The 18,247-nt window shown below is 51.0% G+C and overlaps 1 protein-coding gene across 10 annotated transcripts in view; it reads right to left on the bottom strand.

Moving 5' to 3' along the window:
* Agap1 (ArfGAP with GTPase domain, ankyrin repeat and PH domain 1) overlaps positions 1 to 18,247 on the bottom strand; it is a 353,309-nt gene that overhangs the window by 132,625 nt on the left and 202,437 nt on the right. For 7 of the 10 annotated variants that reach the window (XR_007349582.1, XM_048808782.1, XM_048808784.1 and 4 more), the window contains one exon: positions 17,165 to 17,323. The exons of the other annotated variants lie outside the window; for them this stretch is intronic. Coding sequence is in view for 6 of the 7 variants with exons in the window: in XM_048808782.1 (XP_048664739.1) it covers positions 17,165 to 17,323 (159 nt within the window). In the remaining variant the exon portion in view is untranslated. The remainder of the gene's footprint in view (positions 1 to 17,164; positions 17,324 to 18,247) is intronic. 10 annotated transcript variants of the gene reach the window in all.

Here is an 18,247-nt window from a genome sequence, read left to right as displayed (position 1 = left end):
GGGGGACTGAACCCAGAGATGCTCCACCATCGAAATATATCCTCAGCCCCCTTTTTTGAATTTCATTTTGAGGCAGGGTCTCAATTGCCCAGGATGACTTCAAACTCCTGCTTCGATCTTCCCGCCTCAGTGGGATTACAGGTGTGCGCCACCACACCTGGTTTACAATCTTAGTTCTACCCTGAAATCATTTCCAAAAATGACAAGAGCAAAGTTAAGAGAAATCTACTCATCTTATCAATTTAAGCTTTGGACAAGTAAGAGGTTCTATTAAAACATGAAGTGGCCCCCTGCGACCTGCCGTCAATATCTCAATGTCCCTAAATCTCATGATAAATAATCTAAGGCACCACCAGGGAATACACCTGGGTCTGGTGAAGGCTGGGGCAGCTTGTAACAGCACGGATAATTTTAACCTGCCTGGGAATCTGTCCAGTACTGGACTTGGGATGACTGTGTCCACTAACAGAACCACAAAGATGCCGTGAACATGCCCCCATCCCAAACTGCAGGCCACGAGCCATTTCATTTTCTGAAGTGCTGTTCAAAGCACATGATTTTAAAATAGTTAAATGATAATAGCTAGATGCGTCTTTCCTATTTTGTCTTTTTCACAAAAAAAAGTGAGAAATTAGAGTATAAAGTCTAGAATCAGGTGTGATGTTCATAATGGGGGTGGGGCTGGGGGTACAGCTTCGTGGTAGAGGGCTTACCTTGTAAGCACAAAGCCCTGGGCTCTATCCCAGCACCAAAAGAGAAGTAAATTAAAATGGGGGCAAACTCATTTCTGGCAAATAAATAATGAAAAATTCAGCATTAATATCAGAACTTTTTTTTTTTAAAGGACTGACTTCATTTGTTCCACTGAAGTTCATATTATTTTAACCGCTGTCTCCTGACTGGAAAACAAACAAAAAAAGCAAATACATAAATAAAGTAAATTTTTAGAGTTTTTTTTTTTTTTTTTTTTTTTTAAAAAAAAAAAAGCATTCTGAGATCTTGGGTTGGAATTTGCTTGAAGTTTGAAGCATCTTCTTTGTCCTGGCTAAGATCTTGTCAATACAGTTCAGTCAGATACTATGGTTGATCTTTGGGGAAAATTGCTTTAAAATAAAATGAAAGATAAGATTGTGTTCCAAAACATAATGAATGACATTTTTCTCTTTTTCCTGAAGCAGAAGCCCCAGCCCCCTGTGGCTGATGGAAGGGTCAGGAGTGGGTGCCGCAGACGGGGCTCTGCAATCGCTCTCCATCAAAGAACAGCCCATTCTCCTTCCTCTCCCCCACTGCCGCCTTTCATCCCCTGGGGTGAGGTTAAAAGCAGCCACTGCCCACCAGCCTCCCCAGCAGGGCCTCCTCCCTGCCTGTGGACGGCCAGCCCCTTCCTCGGCAGCCAGGCCATTCCTTCTTTCTCCCCCTGGCCTGCGCCAGCTGTGAGCACCTCTGATTTCCTTTTTCGTTGCTCTTGCCACTTGTCCCTGCTGGTCCCTGCGATGTCCACAGCATGGCCCTCCTGCTCGTCCTTGGGGTCCTATCCTGCCAGCTCCAGTGCCCTGGCTGGGCTGAGGAACCCTGGAGTCAAGGTCAGGGGAGGGGGCATTCCTAGGAATTCAGCACCTGAGACTGCGAGGAGCTTCCTACTGCAGAGCTGCCCAGGCCACAGCCCAGAGCTTTACCCAGCCTGATGGGCTGGGCCAGCAAACCCTCACTCTCCACCACTGGGCTTCACGTCCTCCCCGTTGCTCTTACCTGGCTCCAGAAAAGGAAGACAGGTGTATTTTCTTCGGCAACATTCAAGCTGCGTTTCCTAATTCTACATCTAAGGACACTTCTTCCTAGGCCAAGGTCTCTATCCTCTCTGGGAAACTGTCCATTCTGTATGAACAGGCGGCTGGTGGCTGGAGGGACAAGCAGAACAAGGGAGATGCGGGGGGCGAGTTCGGCTGAGTTCTGCCAGGGGGTGAACGCAGCTGGAGCAACCAAGTGCATTCTGCTCTCATTGTCTGAGGACCACGGAAACGGACCAAAGAAGGCGCTGACAGGTGACGAGAGTGCGGCGCTCAAGGCTTAACAGGTGAAGTGGGCACACCAATGGAGCCCACCAAGCACGCTCGGAGTGGCGGGTCTGCAGAGCCTTGGGTTCCTGGAGATCCAGGCAGATCTGCTCAACTGTGCAGCGCAAGAGTAAGAAGGGACTGGAACGAGGCAGATCCGGAGTTTCACACCACGTCTGACCTCTTTGGCGGAGCACGGGCCTACCCCACACTCTTGACGTGCCACGGCTACACGTCTCACAGAGTACTCGGTAGTGCATGCTTCCAGAAAACATCAGTGACATTTTTTAGATACTGTTATTTATTTATTTTTATGTGGTGCTGAGGATCAAACCCAGTGCCTTACACGTGCTAGGCCAGCGCTCTACCACTGAGTCACAACCCCAGCCCCTCATCAGTGACATTCTATGAGGGTAGGGGCCTGCCTACGTTTGACAGCACACCTGGTACTTGGCAGAAACAAATCTGAGTTTCTATACCAGGGGAGAAGGGCCCAGGGCAGGCGGGAACATTTTCTGAATACGAAAAAGTCTGATGTTTTCAACCTGATGAAACTCTTAAGTTGTGGCCCATGCTACTGTGGCCACTTTATGTCCATAAATAACTGCTTAAGTCTTGCAGCCACCTGTCTCCCTGTGCACGGAGCAGCTCCACAGAGCAGCACTGGGATTCCACCGGGTTGTGGGACCCAGGAGTCTGGGCCCTGGTAAAACATGGGTCCTGCTGCCCCACCATCCTGAGAGCCACCACTGCCCAGCTCTGCCACTGCCAGTCAAGGGCCACTGTCCATTATCACCAAGGGGGACTCATTGCACTTGTGCTTTCAGAAAGTAAAGTTGGAAACTGAATCTCTCTGCAGCTGAAGTGAAGTGCAAACCTTCGACTCCTCCTCATGTGTTCTAGCTCCACAATTCATGTCTGAAAGTAATTCTATTTGAAATCTCTTCAATACAAGTATACTTATTGCCGAGAGCTGAACACACAGGGTGGGAATACAGGTCAGGTGGCCCTGGGTCCCCTGCCCTCCCAGCTGACGTCCACAGCAGCCTGTGCACCGTGGGAAGTCCACCTGGCCCACAGCTGGGCTCCCGTCCACACATGGCACCCCCAATCCTCATCAGCCGCATGACCTCGGCAAGACATTTAAATTCTCAAAGACTGTTTTCTTCCTTAAAAACGAAGACAGCAGTACCATTTCACAGAGCCGCAGATTTAGCAGGTGACACACATGAAGCATGCAGTCGGGGGCTGAGCATGTGGACTGTGGTCACTTTAAGCTGTGCACACCGTCTCATGATGCCCAGAAACTTTGCTCGGTTGACAGTCAGTGACTGTTCCCCTACTGACACAGGCACTGCGCTTGGCCTAGGAACGTGGAGACAAGACAGATGCCCAGCCTCAAGGAGGATGAAATTGGGGGGGAAACACGTGACAGGTAACAGGATAACGAGTGCGCTGCGGAAGTTCCTGGCATGGGGAGTGGTGTGGGTAAGTGCACCAGGGAAGCTGAATGGACAGTCTCTTATTCACCTTCCAGTGCTGGGGACAGGACCTGGGCCGTGAAAGCACCAGTCCCCAAGCCATATCTTTAGCCCTGTGGCTGAGTTTAAGTCGGTGGCACAGCTTCACTGAGAAGGTGGCACCCCAAGGACACGCGGCAGAGTGCCACACTCCCCAAGGGCCACACACTGAGCGTGGTCACAGCCCGTGGCACAACTGAGAGGTGCTGAGAGCCTGGGGAGTGGGCCTAATTGGAGGAAGTCAGGGCACGCCCCTCCACAGGACATCGGTCCCTGGCCCCTTCCGCTCTCTCTTTGCTTCCTGGCTGCCAGGAGGTGAGCAGGTTCTTCTGCCACAATGCTGTGCCTTTCCACAGGTCCCAAGTGACAGGGCCAAGAGACGAGGGACTGAAACCGCTCAAGACCTCAAGCCAAAACAAACCTTTCCTTCTTACCAGCTGATTTTTTCAGGTATTTTGTCGCAGAGGCAGAAAGTGGACTAACAGAGATGTTCCCAAGGATGGCCCGTGAAAAGGCCCTGGGGTGAGAAGCTCAAGCAGGGCCACGTCGAGGCGCAGGACCTCACAGCACTGTGCTGGGCTTACCCACGGGACACACACCACACACGCACTGTTTCACACAGCTGTCTTTCCAAGGTACGACTTAGGAAGTAACATTATAATGGTACACAATGTCCCCTGGAGGGACCTCCCAATGCCCCACTACTGGTCACAGAGGTCGTTTCATTTCTGCACTGTTTCAGACTCTGTGGGAACTGGATGCACTGGTAGCTATTCCCTTTGAAGTCACATTAAGTACATGGGAATGATATTCTATGACATGGAAAATTTTAATGTGTTAATTTGAAGTGGAAAAAGCCTGGAACGATGCAGTCTTATTTTTGGAAATGAAAAAAACCACACACATAAACTGGGATGGTACACAGCCTCACATCTGAGCTTTTCTTTTTGGGACTGGGGCTGTAACCCAGGGGCTCCTTACCCCCGAGCCACATTCCCAGCCCTTTTTATTTTTCATTTTGAGACAGGGTCTTGCTAAGTTGCTTAGGACTGGCTAACTAAGTTGCCCAGGCTGATCTTCAACCTGCCATCTCCCTGCCTCAGCCTCCGGAGTTCGAGATTACGGTGTGAGCCATGGTGTCCAGCAAGAATTTCGCTCTCTCACTCTTAAACCAAAAAGCTTATCTTTATTTTTAATTTTTCTAAAATGCAGTGTTTTGTTATTGGGGGAAAATGCACGGATATTGTCAAGACTAGCAAAGGACAACAGAAGTAACCACACCTGCCACCACATTGGAATATGCACGATGACACCCAGGCACGGGATGTCGTGGGACACCAGTGTGGGTACCATCCATGCTTCTAAAATAGGAAGAATCAAATGAAAAGTATAGCATGCTTAGTGCAATTTTAAGGAAAATTAGTTAAAAGGACAAATAGTTTCTTTTAAAACAAGTCACTTGTTCAGGAACGTGGACTGGAAGCATTTGACAGCTAATGCCTTGGTTCAGGATGCTGCCAGGGGCCCAGAAGAAAGGTGACTGTAAGAACAGGCGCTGGCCTCGGTGACAGCCCAAGGCTTGGCTGCTTTCGATGGCAGCGTGTGGTGATAATTTTTCCAGAACGCCCTGCCCGAGTGGATGCTGCAGCCTTACAAATCTCATCTGGGGGCCTGACGGCCTCTCGCTGTCGCTACCACGGCTTCCTGATTGATGGGGGCCTGACGTGCCCCCAGACTTCAATTCCCCTGGTGCCAACACCATAAAGGCCGTGTGCACAGAGATGCTCAAGTGGTGCTTCCAGACACAGCCCCAGGGCTTGTGGTGTGCAAGGACGCAGCACCTGGCAGTGGCTTGGCAGTTGTCATTCTGGGGGTGTGGAGGTGCGTATTTTACTTTTGCATTAATGAAAAGCTTGATATAAAATGAAGAAAGGGTCAACAGCCGGCTTAAAGTTGAGCTTCCAGTTTTGAAGAATGAAGCTTAAAATTCTGAAGCACATAAAGTAATCCTGTCTTTTAATTCCGTCGTATATAAGAAATAGTGCTAAAGCAGCTCAGTTATAACTGCAGAGTTATCTCAGTTATAACTGCAGACTCCAGAGGACCATTTATTTATAAACACCATGAAAAATAGAGTGTCCACCTAAAAAGATAACTGGTAAGACTGTTAACTTGACAGATGTCTTAGACAGCGGCTCTCACACTGAGGCTGAATTCTTGAACTATAACTAGATGAAAAGATCAGGGGTGAACATTGTATGATGTGTTTATTGATAATGTTAAGCTCCCCACAATTCTGTACTTTAAATGTAATTGCTTTTCTGCAAATAAGGATACATTCTAAGAGACTCTGAAATATATATAGAAACACTTCCCTGCAAATGTACTAAGATTTTAAAAATCCCACTGCAGAAATAATGTAGCAATTAAAACAGCATTTATAACTAAATATGCTTAAAATGCTTCTTCATATAAAAGGGTAAAATTTTCAGTCATTTAAATAACCATCTGCTTCTATGTGATATAAAATTTTTAGTATCACTGTATAATTAATATTACTATCACTTTCTGTTAATAATCTCATCTGTCAGATAATAAAACAAAAATGTAACAAAAGATGTTCACTGAAAGAAATTTAAGGATGCAAAACCAGAGTAAGATACACAACGTGCCGCAGGTTTGAGGCTGACCCTGATCAGTCGCAGGAAGCGGTCACCTGTCATCTGTCTTTCCTCCCAGCCTTCTCATAAGGACTTGTCTGCCACTCTTCCCCGGTGCTCATTTCTGGGCCTTTGCTCTTGGTACCCTAATTTTTTAAAAGCCCTTTGGGTCCTTCCCCTTTTGCATATGTTTATAAATTCTAAGACAGGAAGGAAGGGGGGATTGAAAAAGATTTGAGCAGCATTAAGTTGACAGTCGGCAACGTCGCCAGGGAGGAGTATGGCTGGAGTTCTCCAACTGCTGGATCCCGCGGTTGAGCCTCTGAGCAAAGCACAGAAATACAAAGTGATTTCCTCATCTGAGTGGTCTGGAACCACGAGAGAGAGAATCCTGCATTGCTTAACGATACACCCCGCCAGGGCCCGACGTCCTGCAGCTGCAAGCACATGCGCTCACTCCGAGTTTCCTTGCAGCTGGAGAACCAGCACGGGCACTTGACCATCTTTGAATGCTACTCCCCCAGCTGTATGTGAGGCTGAGGTGATAAATGTGTCCTCTTTTTCTCCACTCTAAAGTTAAGTTGAAAAATTTGTAGCTGAAAATGTAGGGATCAAAAAAAAAAAAGGTCAAGTAATTTTGTATGATTTTTATATTTCTGTATTTTAGGAAGTTTTAGTAATTTAAGTTAATACACATTGTTGTGTTAGACCACTGAGAAGTGACTTGACCAAACACTGGGCCACACAGCTAAAAGGGAGACGGAGGCACAGAGCCCCTGGAAGGAGGTCAGCATGGGTGGCTTACTACTCCCACTCCCTGCCCCCCAGGGGTCTGTCTGCTCTCCAGATGTTAACTCTCGCAGACCCCGTGAGCTCTCAAAACCATGCCACTCTGTCCTTGAAAGATGTAAGGGTGCTCTCCTGCCTGGGCTCAAGGGCCTCCCCTCCCGCCCCTCTGCCCTTGAGCAGCTGCCAGCCCCACAGAGCCCTGCACAGGCCCACGCTCTCTTCCTGTATGGACACCACACGCCTTCAGCATGCTGAGGTCCTAGCAGTACTGAAAGCCAATGGATGTGTTTATCTTCTTGGGGGCCACTTCCAATCCACCATGGGCCCCACTGCACATGATAAAGCGCTTACTGCATACAGTTGTACCTTGCCACCTGAAGGTGATTGGTTCCAGAATCCCCTTGGATACCAAGATGGCAGATGCCCAAGTCACTCATAAAATGGGGGTAGCACTGGCATTAAGCTAGGCAGGTCCCCAGGATTCTTCAAGCCTCTCTAGATAACTTATAATACCTAATGCAATGGACATGCTCTGTACATGTGCTATGTACTGTTTAGGGAATAACAAGAAGAAAAAAACATCTGCACATGTTCAGTACAGATGCAAATTTTCCCCTCAAATATTTCTGAGTCCATGGAAGCAAAACCCATCAATACAGAGAGGCGACTGGACCTGTCGAGTGAACGAACAGATGAACGAGCTGCCGTTCTGTGCCGGCTGAGAACTCGCGCTGGGTTCCACTTGCTTGTGCAAGCTGACTTCAGAGCGCTAATGTGTGTCCTGGCAACCAGCACCCCCGTTCTACTTGTCCCCACTTGACAGAGAGCACTTCAATCTGTCTACTCATTGACTTTCTGTCTCTCTCCCATCAGTCCTGGAGAGATTCAGCACTGTCTGGCTCCCTGCTGCACCCCAGGGCCAGGGCAGTGGGTGGCAAGTAAGTGGTCAACAAATACTTGTTGGATAAAAGTTTCTGGCTACCAAATTCAGTGACTGCTGTGTAACGCACTGGGTGCAGAAGACCCTTGCCTGACGTGGCTGTGAGTTCACTCATGACTCAGCTCGGGCCACCAGCATGGAAGGCAGGAAACTCAGGTCTCACTCTGTTACTAATTTTAAAATTTTCTATTGCTGATCTCTCTGCTGAAAATGTTTTCTGCTGGACACTGAACACACTGTGACCAATGTGCTTCGTTCTGTGTAAGGGACACCAGCTCTATTAACACCTAGTTTCTAAAGTGTGAAGACCAAGATACTAAACCTTAAGAATTCTAAGAGTTACATCGCAGAGGCTGGCAGAGGCCCGGGGGCTCCTTCTGCAGGCCCAGCCAGCAATGCAGCCTCTGCCGCGCGGCCTGGTCCTAACTGGGGAGCTCTGGTGGCCCGCCAGGTGTGCTTATTTGCTAACACATCAGGAACACTGAATGAGGATATGCTGGGTGTCGCCCAGGACCTCAAGGACGTGGAGAGAGACAACACTCTGAAGCCTCTTCTCACGGCATTTATGCTTCCTGGAGAGGATAACGCAGAAAGCAGAACAGGGTCACACACAACAAGATGGCAGGGTGACACCTTCTGGAGGGGCAGGACACAAAGTGCACAGTGTAAGCCAGGTCACAAGCAAGCCAACACACGCAACCCAAACCAGAGTCCAGGGAAAGGCGTGTGGAGAGGGCAACTGAGGCACCTCGGGCACACGGCAGCTGAGGTCTGAGCAGGGCCTGAGCCTGGCAGGGCGAAGCTGCAGCTTGGAGAGGGACAGGGGGGTGGACATGGATGCAGAAACAGGGCCGACCAGTGGGGGGGCTTGTCAACCAGCGATCAAGGACTAGGAGTGAGTTCCACAGGCAGGGAAGCCACCAGGAGGCTGTGTGGGACACGCAAGCTGGCTCAAACATGGTTTCTGTTTGAAGATGAGTTTCCTGCTGCGAGGACAAACTTTGGGGAGCAAGGACATAAGCCAGTGGGCGAGTCTGCCCTGAGGGGCAGGGCTGGGGGGAACAGGGTGGACGCAGGGGCTGGAGCAGCAGAGCCAGGCGGAGTCGCTTTCGCAAGCTGAGGGTCAAGGAGGATTTAGCAGCGACTTTGTGAGTGTGTCCTGAGTTACCAGGAGGAAGAGACGGGAAAAGGAACTCAAAACAGCCTCTGAAGGCGAAGTCTGGGCTCTGCTTTGAATCTGCTGGGCCCAGCTGCCTGTGGCCTTCCCACGGAGGCTGGAGACTTGCCTGTGCTCAGGACACATGGGTGGTCATGGCTGGGGACGTGAACTTGAGCATCTCTGGAGTAAGACAGCCAGGCCTCCCCCAGGGCAGTGTGTGAGGAGAGGGTGGAGCTAAGGGGCTGCTGCAGAGGAAGATGGAGGGAGAGAAAGCTGGGGGACGGCGGGGACACTTCTAGAAGCCCAGAGAAGGGAGGCTTTCCAGCAAGGTGGGTCTGAAGGTTCCCCTCCGCCGAGAAGTAGACTAGCCAAGAGTTCCAAGCACCCGTGAGATGTGCCAGGGTGTGTGGGCATGCAGGGCCGCAGGAGTGGGAGGAGGGGATGAGGTGGGCGAGGGGCTGGGGGCAGCGAGTGTGGACATGTGTCCTGGAGAGTGCTGAGAAGGAAAGCTGGGGGCACAGGAGAGACACCAGAGAAGGCCTGTCTGCCCACGGGGGCCATCCAGCAGCGGGAGAGGCGAGGCTCAGAGGTGTGGGCATCTGCAGCAGTGGAGCCCCTGGGAGTCAACAAGGAAGGGCTGGAGGGTGGAAGGGACACTCTGTCCCTTGCATGAGGGTCACAGAGAAGATATGGTAGCTCCAGAAGTGGGAGAGGGTGGACATGGGCAGAGCAGTGAGCACTCCCCTGTTCTCATGAGGCGTGAGGTCTGTTTCCCCTTCAGGTAAGGGGAAACAGATGGGAGAGGACGCAGCTGGAACAGTCCCCTCTCAGGTGTCACCAGGTGTCCTATCACCGCAGGCTGCTCTTTATCAAAAGCACGTCCTTCCTGCAACTCCTACTCCACTGCTCTGGTCTAGTTCTCGGGCAGTCTCGGGAACCCACAGAACACGGCCTCCCATGCTCCTGAGCGCCATCCCCCTCACCGCACACACCCCTACACGAGCGCTCCTCAGCGAGCGCTGGCTGAAAATGCCCAGGGAACCTTCCCCTACCCAGCCTTCATCTCAGCCACACGAATCCGATCTTCAGCTGCTTGTCGTCCAGACCATCATTTTAAAAAACTATGTCCAAGCGCAGAACGTGAGGGGGTTCGAGAACGCTTCCCCGGAGGCCCTGCCCCCTGGTTTTCCATCATTTTGAACACTGCCTTCAGATCCTTCCCTACACCCTGGAGCAGATCCGGATACGGCCCTATTTGCTAATGTCTTTATCTTTATCTAAGTGTGACCCCACAAGAGCCCAGCAGGCCCGGAGTGGCCTGGGCACAGTGAGCGCCATGAGGTGGCAGGCCACCCCTACCCTTTGCACAGACAGAGGCTGCGCAGTGTTTCCATAGACAAGCTGCTCCCAGGCCTCCCCCGCCAAGGTCCGGTGCCCCTGTCTACTATTTGTATGGTTGGAATTTGAGAACTTCTCTGAGCTTTGACCCATTCTGTAATCTCTAAGTCTGGAGATCTAGATGGCGACTCTCGGTCCCCATAGTGTCCCCGTGTCTGAGGACCTCACCCTTCCTGTCCCTGCTCAGCAAAGCAGCCATGCTGAGCAGCACAGCTCAGATAACAACTTAGTGGCAACTAAGACACAGCCTCTCCAAGTCCAGCCTGGCCACCATACTGCCACGTTAGCATACTGCCCTCTATCTCCATTTCTGCCCTCAGGTGAGGGTCACACTGGTCTTCTTCTCATGGGTCCTGTGCCTGGCACATATTGAATGTCACGCCATGTCATAACTGGGGCCATCCTGTGCTCAGAGATAGTTACCAGCAATCCTGCTTCCACCTGCTAGACTGCAGTAGCATGGTCCCCATCCCCCACTGTGACAAGCATAAAGGTCTCTAGGTATCACCAAGAGTCCCCGGGGGTAAAAAACACCCTGTTGAGGACCACTAGCCTAGATGAACAGACTGCGGGCCAGGTGCTGTAACAACTTGCCTCCTTCTCCACCGTGTTTCAAACCATTCCCAGGTTTTTGCCTGGCAATGATGGGAGGGCTCCCGCTCCCTCGTCTCGTAATCGGGACAGCATCTGACTGTCCTGCTTCTCCTGGGTCAGCAGCTACTGCTGGAAATAGCTGATGGGAAGGAACTAAGGAGACAAAGTACAAAGATGCAACATTCTGATCAGGAGGGAAAAAATCCACCTTTCCCCCCTGTGGCCAGTTACCCTAGGAAGCTTCCGCTTCTCCCCGGCCACCTGCAGAGGGAGGAACACAGGCTCTGCCGAGAAGGGAGCCGGGGTCATCCTTTCAATTAGGCCGACTAGCCTGGTGAGCGGAGCAGACCCCCGCGGCGGAGAGCAGTGCCCAGCTTTGAGAGATGAGAGCCTGGGGGTCCTCTAACACCAGCCTGCGCTGAAGGCTGATGACGAACCCCAGGGGACGGCTCCTGAATGCCAGCCAAGCTTGGGAAGGAATTGATAAAGGGAAGTTCAGGTCAGCCAGAGAGGAGAAAATGCATATCCATATGATAATGTGTTTCCGTAAAAGGCAAGTGCTATGAAAAAAACAAATAATTTTTATGATACAGTGTTTCTGTTTCTGAGCATTCATCCCTCCTTTAAAAAATACAGCAGAGGAAGAGAAATATAAGCTTTGGAATCAGAAAGACCACGGTTTGAATTTGGGCCAATTATTAGGAGTGCGTGATCTTTGTTTCTCAGTATTTTTGAATCATTATCAGACAGGGATAATGACTCTGAGGGAATGAACACTAGATATGATGCTCATGAGATTGAAGGCAATGAGACACACGCCCCCCTCAAACCCCGAAAATCCTGCACCTAACACCTCCCGGTGGGTCTGGTGGTGCCCCACTACCACCACCCGCTGGTCAGGCACTAAAATTGTCAGTATAACACCCAAAGGGAAAAAGTGCTCGAACTACAAATATTAAAACTGCTGAATGGATAGTTTCGTATTCTTGAACCCAGTTACGGCATGCACGCTGGGACCTCTGCGGTCTCTAATGCAGGTTGCTGACTTTTTATCGGGTTGGCTCTATGGGAAGAGAAGAAAGGGAGAGCAATACCCAAGCATACAGGGAAAAAATATTTAAAAGTCAGCAAAACTGAAATGCTTCCAATTCAGGATCCACTGTCTAGTCACCATAGAGTCTGGGGGAAGACACGATCGAGTGGTTAGAAGAAAGCAGGGACAGACATAGGTACACATCAGCTCACACGCAGGCACACACCGGGCACAACTTCTGTGCAGAGAAGGGAATGAAGGTGCTCGGTGCTGACCAGGCTGCAGGTGGCCTGGAGAAGGCCGCCTGGGGGAGGCCGAGGAGCAGCACTAGAGAGCCACGTGAATAAATGCAGCTTTAGCAGTGACGCCAGCCACAGCGGGGAAGATAAACTGTTGGACTGAAGCAATCGGGGACGGGGCGGAGCCATCAGCACGACCCACAGTCAGGAGGTGGGGCGCGCGGCTGCCACAGACACACAATGGCTGAGGCCCCCAGCCAAGGCTGGCACCCGCAGGACACAGTGACGGGGACAGCGCCTAGGCACTTGGGAAGGAAGGCTGACAAATGCACGGGGGCATGGGGTCCGCTCTGTCCCTCAGCACAGGTGTGACACATCTGAAGGCACCTCTCGCCTTGAAGTGAGCTATGACTACCAGGTATGCTACAAATGACCCCCCAGGGCACCCTGCGCCCCACTGCAGTGCTAACTCCTGCTGACACTTCCAGAGAAAATTACCTGCAGAGAAAATGATTAATAAAAAAGGAAATTACAGGCTTCCAGTAAGATTCAAGAAAACCCTCAGCCAATAGTTGTCGCAGAGATAATTGTTCTGAATCTATCAATAAAGCTAAGCTGCCCCTTCATTGACTGCAAACACCAATTTCTTTCACCCAGGGTTATAAGTTGGTGTTCACGGGCTCCCTACTGCCATTACGGTGATAAACAGTTTAAACCACAACAGGATCTGACATGTAGATCAATTCTGGGTCCATAAAGAATCTACACAAGAGGTTCCAGGACAGGAATTTACAGCCACCAGTTTTTATTCTCTCTTGCTGCAAAAATTACTTCTGTCAAACACTTAGGAGAGTGAGAAAAAATGTAAAAAAATTAATTTTTCATGTACTACTGGAACAGCCTTTTTCAATGCAGAAGCTCAAGATGAATACGTTCTGCATTTAAAAAATTACGCCAACCAGCATGTGGTACTTAGTTGGAAGAGGGATCCAATCCTCCAAGCGGCTCGCCAGCCAGCAATTTGAAACCCTGAACAGAGCTGTCTGGGTTTTCTCTAAGGGCAGATGCGGGGCTCATGTTAGCAACGCCAAATTATATTAGACGTTTAATTTTAAACCTCAGGTACTTAAATGTAAAGGCTTACAACAGTAATAGTCATAAAGCAGTGGGGCATTCCATTTCACAGAATGGATTCTTCTCTGCTTCTCCTCTTAATTTAGCCAGCACCCCCTGTTTCCCAGTTTGGCCCACGACAAAGCCATCTATCTAATTAGGAGTTGCTCACAGCTGCCTGAGCGCAGAGGCCCCGGGGGAACTGGGTGTCAAAGGGGAAGATTGAAAAGTTCTCTGGAGCCAAAGTCTTAATTTCGGATGTGTGCGTGTGGGGCGGGGGTGGGGGCAGAGAAGAGATGAATCCTGAGGCTGTTGTTGTTATGGCGTTTTACCGTAATGCTGGTGACCGAGGCGGCATGCTCAGCGCACGGGTAGGTGTGCTCCAAGGCTGCTCAGCCCCACCTCCTTGGGCCAGCCCTGCCAGTGTCTAAGGACTCCGAAATCCAAACCAGAGATGGTGAGGGCCTGGTGGGGGGTAAAATACCTTCAAACAGGAGCGGGGGAGTGTGTCCAGCATTAACTGCAACTTCATAAAGAATGGCAGAAAGCCCTTATTTGTGTTTGTTTCCTTTGTGATTAACTTCCAAGTTCCCTGGGAATGCTTATGCCAAAGGTCTTGGAACTGACCTATAAACACCTCACTGAAGTGCCTCCAATCAGATTCTGCACCCTGCTGCTCACGGAAGGCAGCTGGGCTTTGGCCACTGATAATCAACATGGTAAAGGCGGAAATGGTGCCAGCCGGAGGGCGGCCAGGACAGTGCCCTCCTGGAAGATAGGGGTGTGTTCAGGGGTGTGAGGGTAGCCTGGACTTCTGCATGGCTAGCTACTGACACCAGGGGCTGTCAGATGCCACTGTGTGCAGGGACCGCACTTTGAGACAAGGATCTAGACTTCAGCATGCAACACCGTCCCTGGCAGGGCCTGCAACCACACAGGTCACTGGGTCCTGTGGCCCGGGTTCTGGACTCCGTGGGTCTGGAATGGGGACGGATTGTTTGCATTTCCAAGTAGGTCCAAGGGGTAGCCGATGGAGAATGAATACCAAGGCCTGCGATCAGGCTTGAGCAATCATCTTGGTCCTAGGCAGAAAGAGACCTGAACAAGCCATCTGACTTCGGGACCAGCCCTCCCAGAAAAACTGGAGCTAAGAACAGGATCTACTCCATGAGAATAAGAGAGATAATCCACATGGAGCCTGAAATGAATATCAGCTCTGATTATCATTTCCTTCTCAAAAACACATCATCTCTGACATACCATCATGGCAGAAAACACAGGTGTCAGGCCGGCCCCGGGAACCGCAGGAACCATACTCTGCACCACTCTGCCGTCTTCCTGGTCTTTGCTGTTTAAAGGCCCAGATCCACAGCCACTCTGGCCTCTCAACACTCTGCTCTTCCCCTTTTCTCCTCATTTTGCAGCACACGACTCATACATTTCACTTCCGAGTGGCTCCTGGGCTGTTCCATTTCCCTTTTTGTCCCCTGTGTCTTTGTCCAAAATGCCCCAGTGCTTATAACAACTTCCTGCCACTCTGTACAATATCCACCTGGCCCTGCTGTTCTCCCTGATGAACTCGTCAGCCCTCAACTCCCACACAGGGTCAGCCCTGGCTGGCCTCCACCTCCCTAGGCAGGCCTACACCCAGGAAACAGGCCTGGGTGTCCGATTTCCTGGGCACAGGCTCGAGTGCTGTATGGCCAGGGAGCACACAGGTCTCTGCCAGACACCCAGCGTGCTCACATACAAGTTACTTTGCAGTTTAAAGAACAGCCTTCAAATGCAGGTGACTGCAGCCGTGTGTGGTGTGACAGGCAGTGTGTAAACACGCGTGTACAGCTCAGTGTAACAAACCTCCATGGAAAGTGACTTCCAGCCAAACCAAGGACTAGAAATGATGACGTCTCAGGATCTGTCCTTGTGGAAATGCCCGCGTGCGTGTGTGGCTGTTGGCAGGAGGGAAGGCTATCTAGTGAGTCAGTTCTAATTTGTACTTTAGGCACTTCAGATACTGTGTCAAAATGTTCTAGGTGCAGAGAGGCAAAGGCGTGTGGGGGCCGCTGTCCTTCAGGAGCTCCCATACCACTCCCATGTGCACAGCGAACAGAACCTCGGAACTGCCGCTCTGCTCGGACTGGTGCCTCACTGACTCTCTGGCAAAGGAGCTGCCTTTCGGTCTGAGCTGCTGCATGACAAGGCGGGGCCTCAGTGACACCACACGAACATCGGACTCGGGGAGGCTCAGCTGGGCTCCGTGTGAGCACGCCACCACGGGGCCTCAGCGATGGGAATGCGCGAGGTATTTTGAAGTACTTGAAAATAAAACGCTTCAGTGTGTGAACTAGCTCCTGAAAAAGGTCACCAGGGTGAAAACAGTGGTCGGTATTAGAGTCCACATGCCACGCGCAGCAGCTCATGCCTAAGGACGGAGAGTGTGGTGGACAGTGAGGGACAGTGAGAGGACAGAGGAGGGGTATCTGCTGGAGGCTGAGGCACATGGGTCTGGTCAGGGAGGGGAGAGAAGGCAGGGGCTCATCTATAATGACCCTAACTCATTCCACTGGGGGTCTCTAGGTATCATCAGGGCTCAGGTGAAGGGCAGAGCATCCAAGGGTCCCTGCAAGGGCTGGTGTCCGATGCTCACTATCTCCCAAAGCGTCTTTTTTGGAGTCGGGAGGGAACCGTGGACTGGACATGGGTGCGTGCTATCTCTGTGCCCCCAGAAGCAAGCTTTCGCAGGCCTGTGCTGCTGCGGCAGCGCTGGAATCACCTTGACTGCCTCCTTGCATGGAGAGGCTTTCCTTTAAGGCCTCTGTGTGGCCATCTCCGCCAAGGGAGTGTGGAGTAACGAGAAGTAAGGATGATGTTTACCCAGAGCAGGGTCCTGCCGCAGCAGCTGGTGGGTCCTCAGGGAAGACCTGATGCTGCATCTTTTAATTAGAACAAATTATGCTAAAATTATTCTCAAAGCCTGTCTGATAGATTGTGTACAACAGTGGGAATTCCCTTAAATACCAGTGAACAGGCCACAGACAAAATGCCACAGGCGGAGCCTGCTGTGGCCAGCAAGGGTGCCCTCCATGTGATGATTCATGCTTCAACTGCATCAAAAGAGTTTCCTTTGCACATCTGTCCCCTAGGAAGCAGGCCACACTTGTCAAAAATTAAAACAATGCAGAAGAAGTGAGGAATTACAGAGGGATGCTCCAGAATCTAGAGGGGCACCAGGAACCCTAGAAAACTGACAACAGACTACATTCACCCTAACAATGTACGACGTGCGCTGAGGCGGACGCAGGCCATGCGGTGTCGGGCAGTGTGATCAGGGACGTGACAGCTGATGTTGAGTCTCACCCAGCATCTCCCTGTCTCGTGACATTGGGCAAGCCACTTGTCCTGTCTGCAGCCCCAGTTTCCAAATCTGTCCAATGGGGATAAACATCTACTCCCTGAGCAGAGGGGACAGAGGAGATGATGCAGATGAGAGACTATCAAGAACAAACGCTCCACAGGTGACAGGCGAGACCGGTACTGCTGTCAGAGGGACCCAAGGGTTTTGTGCTCCATGTGGAGCACATTCAACTCAGGCATCTTGCCCAGCCCCTGGTTCACATGGAGGACCAGGAGGTGGCCGCGGTCTGTGGGGCTGGGCCCCCTCTTACCACTGCTGATGGCCGAGTTTGCAATGACCGTAGCCTCACTCCACTGGTCGGCACTGGAGACTGAGTAGGAGCGCTGGTGCATGCCGTCGGGTCGGCTGTTGAAGGAGACCAGGCTGACGCCGCTTGCCATCTGAGACCCAGACGCACTAGTGACATTCCCTAGGAATAAACAAGTCAGGTGAACACCACGGCGGACTGCAGACCACAGAAGGCAGCACGAGGTAAGTCTACAGGGCCTCTTGCTGGCACCCAGTGTACCTGACCACCGAGAGCCACTGTCGTCCTGCATTGGCTAATGGAGGCACCATACGGCAAAGGGCAGCGAGGAATAAGGGTGGTGCACATTTTGCTGCTGCTGGACGGAGCCACGCGAAGGACCCTGAAGCTCAGATGGCCGCACAGAAAGCAGCCCCCAAGACACAACCCTACCATAGCCATGAAGAAAGAGACCAGTCAGCCCCAGAAGAGTGGCCAGGGCAGGAGGGGGCTACAGACGCCTGCAGCCAACCTGTCCACAGACTAGCCACACGTGCTCAACCACCAGAGTCACGGGTCTGGTGCCAGAGGATGAAGCTACGGTGCAGCGCTACTTTATGATCAACACAAATCAAAGTGCCCAGACGCGACCATGGAGGAGACACAGACTCCGGGACCAGATAACTTTACTCTTAACCTTGAAATGACTAAGCAGAGGAAAAATAACCTCAGCGACTTCACAGTGCGTGTGGGCTGTGATGAAAAATGATTCCATTGTACACTTAATGATTTCAATCAGTTGCTCAACATCAAAATGAATTATTATCTGGTCACACCAATTGTAGACTCAAAAACATAATTAAGTGCTTTTCTCTAAAGCTCAGCCAATCATACCTGCAGCTCCTGAATCAGTCTGTTAGATCTAGAAGGGTTGGTTGGTCTTTTTTTTTTTTTTTTAAACTTTTCTTCAATTGTTTTAGTTCAGAGCCAATTAAGTTCTAAACTGTTTCAGTGGAGGGTTTTCACAGCACAGGGTTTTAAATGTGCAGCCCATTAGCAGTTCCTAAATCTGGCCAATTACCAGAATTTCCCGTGGAGCTTTTTAAA

The sequence above is a fragment of the Marmota marmota genome, unplaced genomic scaffold (genome assembly GCF_001458135.2).
Source record: "Marmota marmota marmota unplaced genomic scaffold, marMar, whole genome shotgun sequence".
In the NCBI taxonomy this organism is placed as follows: Eukaryota; Metazoa; Chordata; class Mammalia; order Rodentia; family Sciuridae; genus Marmota; species Marmota marmota.
Note: the sequence above shows the minus strand (reverse complement) of the source record. Positions and strands in the feature narration are given on the sequence as shown.